The sequence below is a fragment of the Pecten maximus genome, chromosome 12 (genome assembly GCF_902652985.1).
Source record: "Pecten maximus chromosome 12, xPecMax1.1, whole genome shotgun sequence".
NCBI classification, from domain to species: domain Eukaryota; kingdom Metazoa; phylum Mollusca; class Bivalvia; order Pectinida; family Pectinidae; genus Pecten; species Pecten maximus.
Window position 1 is genome coordinate 18,953,911 of NC_047026.1, and position 7,777 is coordinate 18,961,687.

Here is a 7,777-nt window from a genome sequence, read left to right on the forward strand (position 1 = left end):
GTAGACTTTGACATGGTAGACGTTGACACGGTAGACGTTGACACGGTAGATGTTGACATGTTGACAGTGTAACAGTGGGACAACTTGACTGCGGGTGGCTGCTCAATTATGAGAAGCAAATTAAAATTCAATGTTCAAAGATTTCTGTATGACATAATTTAGTAAGAGTAAAAAGTATGTCTTGAGTGAAATTTGTTTTAATGTATACAAATTGCTAGTCCTCCTCCTGATGATACTATCAGATATAATTAAACTTTTCTTTGTTTAGCTGGAGGAAGTGTTCAGTTTAAACCAGAAGAGATTGCGGAGACACTTCACGAGGCATTGCTTCACTTTTCTGGTTCTAACCTCACCCTGGTACGACTCGTGATCTTCGACCCAAATATGCTCTGGAAAATGACAAAGGTGTTCCGAGACAACATCGAGAAACCAAGTACATCAGGTAGGTTCCTGTTACAACTCGCAGATGAAGATTTCCGACCAAATCTACACACATAATCAAATTACTATGGACATTTTTAATTCCTTTGAATCAATCACATCAATGGCACTGGATTACTGATGTTGTAAATGTAGTCATACAGATTGAGAGATAGGTCTAAACAGACAGTACCAGCATAACAGCATCTTTGCATTAATAATATATATTATGTTTGATTAGTCTATTAACTTTAACTTTTCCTCATAATAAGAAAATGACCTTTGACACTCATTTACTATTGAATATTCCCCAAATCTGGAATAGGATTTGATTGTTCACTTTTGCCCCATGAACAGCCAGGGTACTTCTCAGAAGTGGTTTTCTTGTAGAAGCTGATGGCTACCTCACTGAAAAACTTGTCACATGCTATCCTGAGTAATAAGAATAAATTGTTGTTGTCCAAATTCACAACTATGGTAGCATAGCGGGCCCTGATTGAAAATTGTCAACATTCCTTAACTTAATGAAATTTTCCATTCAAAAGCATTATTGTATTTAAAGAAAAAATCTTGAATTTTTCGTAAACTGTAATGGACCAATTTAAGTTAAGAAATTTCCTGAAGCTAAGGTGTACATTTATGATAAAACTGTCACTTTTAGCTATCTCAGGAATGTAAATGCCTAAAATAGAACTCTGTGTAGACTCACCTGACATCTTGTCTTAATACTCTTTCCACAAAATTAAATTGTTACTTTGGTGTCATCCCTGGAACAGGGCCCTCGTCCGAAGCTGATTTGTCACAAGTGTCTCTATGGATACTCGGCACCAGTGATGACAACATTCAGGATGCTATAGACAGGATTGAAAAATTAATTGACAAAAAGTATCTGTCCAAATCTATTGATGACACATTGATAGCAGTTCTGAGTGACAATGAGGTATGTATGATATATTAATCATTAGAGAATAATAGGAATTTTCTTGTCAGTCAGATGAAAAGATCTGAGAGATGCTATATACCAGTATGAAAATAGTCTCTCTCAATCTGTCCATCCGTCCCTTATATCTCTTAGTTTGTTTTAGTAGGGAAATATACTGGAATCATTCCTCCTGTCTTTCCATCTGTCTGCATTTTACAAAATTTTGTTAAAACTTTTCTTTCTAAATAACTGGATCAAAGTCAACAAAAGCTAGTATACAAGATCAGCTCGTCATGTACTTGTGATATGTTGTCATAGTTTAACTAATTTCCTTCAAGCATATGACGTGTAACCATAATGGAGATTGCAAAACACCACACTGGACAGAAGAATGTTTGTTGTCATGGTAACTTACACACTCTAGAGGCATCCAATTCATTAAATAAACCTTTCTCTTTTAGGATTGTATATAAAACTGCAATGGGAATAAAAAAAATATGTCGCTAGGTAACTAAAATTCTCTGATTTGTCAAAATTAAGTCATTGTATGATATATATTGTATCTGAAAATTTGTGAGAGATTGTGAGTACAATATTGTTAGCTCGCCAGCCCAAAGAGCTATCTTATCGAGCTTATGACATTACAGGAGGCCGAGTGTCATGATGTTGGGCTAGTGCCCAGTGCTTTGCTGTAAGGCTCCTAAGCTCTTTAAATGAATGACCTTGACCTATTCTCAAGGCCACAGGGATCAAATGTGCTTAAATTTTTTAACTACACAATGTACTTCTTCTCAATAACCAAAAGGTCCATGGTATTTAGCCTGTAGCATGCTTGGGTTTAATTCTGTACTTGACAAACTTCAGAACAGCTGTGCAATACAGGCCAATTGGGCCTCTTTTTCCATTTACAACTACGGTAACTTAGAAAAACAAAGAAGGTCTCTCAGAGATTAAAGATTGGCATTTAAGTGACACTTGGTTGTATTTGCTACTGAAATTTGTCTTGAATTAGGGAACTATGGGTTGTTTATTTATGTTTTTAACCTACGTAAAAACCACAAAACGTGGACAAAGCCTTGGTGCTATTTTAACATTCTGCAGGGTCTTTATCAGATTCATTTACAAAGTCGACAAAATTCGGCAGTCAGGAAAAACTCATAATCCGGACGGTTTGGGATTGGAACGAAGGTGTCCGGATTATGGAGGGTTCACTGTATTGATGTTTTTGGAATGAAAATAAAAAGATTCTAAATGAAAAAAAATATATATAAATAAATTAAGTATAAAAAACTTGACCATCTTCTGTTTTTGCTCTTCAGATGAAAGAAATTAAGAAGATAGATGAGAGATTTCTGGTAACTATGAAGGTACACAAACAGTCAAGTGTGATAGAACTGGAGGGCCCACAGAAAGAAGCAGACGGTGCCTTGCAGGAAGTCTACAGCCTCCTACGCGCCTTTCAGAAGGAGAGATTCTTGGATGGAGAGGCAGCCTTTGTTGAATCAGTAGTGCAATGGTTTTATAAGGTATTTTAGCATCATTTCATTCTTACTCACTCAGTTCCATGCTTCGATCTTCATCTGAGAACGTCACATCAAACGAGTGACTGGTATCAGAGGACTCTAGAGGTGTAATTGATATACAACTTGGATACAAAAATAAGACTACTTACTGGTGTAATTCCAGTATGTAATCCTATATGAAGATGGATATGAAAAGCATAATTCTATCAATCTGTACATGGAAAATTATTATTTTCATGGGGTAAAAACAATGATGTGTTCAAACTCTCCATTGTTTCAAACTGACCAGATCTCTTAAAACATGTATGCATCATCCTCTCTCACAACATGATTTAAATAAAATCACTAATTGATTATGAGCCGAATATTCACTGTTTATTTTACCTGCATAAGAATAAGATAAGTCGAACTGCTCAACAGTACAAAGTAATAGATGAATCTATATTCACGCGTAGTTCTCAGATGTTTTGTAAATAGTGGTAAGTGTTTCATACAAAGACAGGTTCATGCCATAATTTCTTGTGTTTTGCTCTTTAGATTGTTTATGTAAAGGTCAAAATAATTTATTTATGAATTAAAGATTACCTTTTTGTTGTATTTTATCAAATTTCAATAATACTTCCACCCCTCATTATACTGCCAAAATTGTTGTGGACAAAAGGTTGCTGTATAACAAGGCTAGACTGTATATGCTTTGATAATTGAATCCTTAGATTTGTATCCCTATTTGACAAATATTTTATAACCAGCTGTTTTTATGATTTTTGAAAAACATTTTGTAAGAAATCTAGCATCATTAGATAGCCACCAGAAGGCATTTTTTTTAATGTCTTAAATTGTATAATCCACTGGCAATAAATAAAAAACAAATCATCCACCAAATACGTCTAAATCATATTTGTGTTTTTCAGGAAACAGACTCTCAGGGAATGCCAACGTTATCTAAATACCCTCCGCGGGTTAACATGGGATTGGAGAACTCACGGAAAGGCAACCACTCTAAGTTCCGATTCCGGGCAAATAATGAAGACTATGAGGTTGACGTGTTAAATATGAAGGAATATTCATTGAAAGATCCAAATGATTCTGTTGATGTGATACGCAGAGAAATACAAAATGGTAAGTTTACGTTTATTTTATACGATTGATTATGTGAACATTTCCTTTTAAGATGTTCTGAGTCTTTAGATTTCTTAGCCAACCAACATTATGTAGAGCGCTTTTTAAAAAGCTTTTTCATCCAGGCTCCTTTTGTCAATTTGAATCGTAAACAAATCTTGCTACTGCAGGATGTTTCGAAAACTAATGGGATCTTCACGACACATTCAGTAAGAGTTCTAGTTGTACATCTCACATTTTGAAAGTGAGAGGTATTCAAGATGGCCGTCATCCACCCATGTATAATTTTGATGTTTGACATTCATTGCTACTATTACTTCAGAACTATCACCTCTCCATTCATCTGTTTTAACCCTTTCCACCCTAAGAAACTTTAGTGGACTCTGCCATTCATTCATCATATGAAGTCCAATATGGTCATTAGGGGTGAAAGGGTTAATTATATTTGACTAACATATGACACAGGTGAGAGCTCTGTTGTCCTCCTCTCTTTTTACATCTTCTAAAAAAACTATTGGCAAACTGGCAAGTGATAAAATGGTCAGGAAGTACTTTTTGTATTTCCACCAAAAAATGTTTCAACTGAAAATAAACAAAATCCATCTTGGCTATCTAAGATGTGTATAAAGCTTGGATATTTTAAACATCTTATTCTGTTTTAACTTTAGACAGTGCAATTGAGCTACCAGCTGAATGGGAAGAAATGGCAGACCCAAATGTAAATGTCGAGGTCTTCCCTCTAGTTGCTTCTTCACAAAAATACCAGGATCTAGAGATGATGTTCAGAAATTCCGTTCTGAAAGGACAATATGCCAGCCAGTTTAATGCTTCAAAGCTGAAAGTGCACAAGGTGATTTTGGCTGTACTGGTCAAGATAGAGTCGGTTCAGTCAGAAACTTTTATCTTCTTTTTTTTTTCACTCAGGGCTTTGGTTCTGTACTTTTTAGTGTTATTTATGGTAATACAAATTCATTCTATCAAAAACTTATTTTGAAAAGTCAAATGAGAATACATGTACATGTAATCTAAATTGCCAGTGTAGCCCAAGCAAGATAATTTTGATGGGAAAAGGAATTTTATTTTTGTTGTTTTTGTTGTTATTTTTAGATTGAAAGGATCCAGAATCGAATACTGTTCCAACAGTACTCCATCAAGCAGCAGTTATTGGAAGCGAAAAATCCGCAGGGTACCACTAATGAACAGATGCTGTGGCATGGGACTGGTGATGCTGCGATCACCAGCATCAACTACTATGGTTTCAACCGCAGTTACTGTGGTGGTGACCCAAGCAAGGGTAAGTCATTGTAACTCAGGTAGAATTTTCCCCACATTATACCTCTCAGCTAGAGAGGACTACTATTTAGTTCGATTGGTTGAGGGCAAGTCTAGTAATCCAGAGGTCCCAGGTCCCATCCTTAGCATAGGCCGTGATTTAAATTGAATTAATCATATGCTCTGTTACATAATTAGTATATTTATTTAATTTTCAATTTCATCACCTTACCACAAATAGTCTACCGGTACCTACTTTGAAGGGTTTCCGTCCTACCAGGGCTGCATCTATACAGTGACCACAAGGTGTCCGTGAAAAATGTAGAACGCCAAGATTTTTTTAGTAGGATCCCTTATAGATGTATTCCATATTACATTGTTACATCACATCATCAAGTTCTACATCTGTTTAGATTTTGGTGGCCATCAGTCAAAGGTTAAAGGTCAGAGATTGGCTTGACCACTCGATTACAAGGTTGGGGGTATTGGGTATATCTATGGAAACCTCACTCTTTTTGTTTTTATTTTCCTACAGGTCAGTGTTGGTATGGAGCAGGAGTTTACTTTGCCAACGATGCCTCTTATTCAGCACGTGATTGGGTGTCTGTGCCGTCCAATCAAAAGAAGAAGATGTACCTGTGCAGAGTTCTAACAGGAGTCACTTGTGAAGCAAAGAAAGACATGAAATATCTGCCTCCATTACCGGGCAACCCTGCAGAAAATTACGATTGTGCTGTACAACCCATCAAAAACCCGTTAGAGTTTGTTATATTTAATGACACGCAGGCTTATCCGGAATTTCTTATCACCTTTTCTACAACTTAGGCTGGATTTAGTTACATGTAGTGAATTGGTGATTTGAAAATTTGATTCAGTTTTTCTGAACTGTTGGTGCAATTAAAAACACTTGTTGAGTGCTGTGATCAAATTATATATGTGTCTATGCTCTGGATGAATAATAATCCTGGTTTCATATAAATCTAGACCAAGAACTTATTGGAATAATTTCAGCTGAATACTTCCTTCATCAGCCTGGTGAACTTCTTACTGCAAAATAGCTGGGAACTGTTGCTATGTTAACATTTGACTAGTTTAAAAAAGCACAGCCATTTTGTCTCCCATATTTACATGTCTGTCATATGGGGGTCACATGTGCTGAACAAGGTTCTTGTATTCCTGTGAAAAAGTAAATGTGTCGGTCAAGACAATGATATTTTTGAATTGAAATTAAACTTAGTTACTTAGTTACAACATTCAAATCCAAATTAAGAAAACTTGGTTGAACTTTTTCTGAATCTGTCTCTATCTGTCTCTGGCAAATCTTTCTGGATGATTCCAATCAATAATGTACAAAATGCAAATTATTTTCTAACATGGCAATCAGTTGATGGATTCATTTCAGCAAGTTGAAATGTATTGTATATATATACCATATTTATCTTGCAATAAGCCCAAGCTACAAAGAGGAATGCTGACAGACTTAGACCCCTCATCCTACGAACCTATCAACTAACTAATGCAAGGCAAGTCAGAAGTGGGGGATAGGCTTATTACTGGGCATGGGCTTATTACTGGACATGGGCTTATTACTGGACATGGGCTTATTGCTGGACATGGTCTTATTACTGGACATGGGCTTATTACTGGACATGGGCTTATTGCTAGACATGGGCTTATTACTGGACATGGGCTTATTGCCAGACATGGGCTTATTACTGGACATGGGCTTATTACTGGACATGGGCTTATTACTGGGCAAGGTCTTATTGCTGGACATGGTCTTATTACTGGACATGGGCTTATTGCCAGACATGGGCTTATTACTGGACATGGGCTTATTACTGGGCAAGGTCTTATTGCTGGACATGGGCTTATTACTGGACATGGGCTTATTGCTGGACATGGTCTTATTACTGGGCAAGGTCTTATTACTGGGCAAGGTCTTATTGCTGGACATGGGCTTATTACTGGACATGGGCTTATTACTGGACATGGGCTTATTACCGGACATGGGCTTATTGCCAGACATGGGCTTATTACTGGACATGGGCTTATTGCCAGACATGGGCTTATTACTGGACATGGGCTTATTGCTGGACATGGGCTTATTGCCGGACATGGGCTTATTACTGGACATGGGCTTATTACTGGGCAAGGTCTTATTACTGGACATGGGCTTATTACTGGGCAAGGTCTTATTACTGGACATGGGCTTATTGCCAGACATGGGCTTATTACTGGACATGGGCTTATTGCCAGACATGGGCTTATTACTGGACATGGGCTTATTACTGGACATGGGCTTATTACTGGGCAAGGTCTTATTACTGGACATGGGCTTATTACTGGACATGGGCTTATTACTGGGCAAGGTCTTATTGCCAGACATGGGCTTATTGCCAGACATGGGCTTATTACTGGATATAGTCTTATTGCCAGACAAATGTATAATCACATGTACAATGTAATTCTTGTTTTCTAAATTTTAATATACGGTATATTTAATATTTATCTATATGTA

General features: G+C 36.8%; 1 protein-coding gene across 1 annotated transcript in view; it reads left to right on the plus strand.

Moving 5' to 3' along the window:
• LOC117339139 (protein mono-ADP-ribosyltransferase PARP14-like) overlaps positions 1-6,886 on the plus strand; it is a 41,621-nt gene extending 34,735 nt beyond the window's left edge. Inside the window, exons 22-28 of the mRNA XM_033900553.1 lie at positions 269-442; positions 1,197-1,360; positions 2,662-2,868; positions 3,777-3,984; positions 4,653-4,834; positions 5,092-5,278; positions 5,792-6,886. Of these exons, the coding sequence (XP_033756444.1) occupies positions 269-442; positions 1,197-1,360; positions 2,662-2,868; positions 3,777-3,984; positions 4,653-4,834; positions 5,092-5,278; positions 5,792-6,081 (1,412 nt within the window). The 3' untranslated portion in view covers positions 6,082-6,886. The remainder of the gene's footprint in view (positions 1-268; positions 443-1,196; positions 1,361-2,661; positions 2,869-3,776; positions 3,985-4,652; positions 4,835-5,091; positions 5,279-5,791) is intronic.
• The last annotated feature ends 891 nt before the right edge of the window (positions 6,887-7,777 follow it).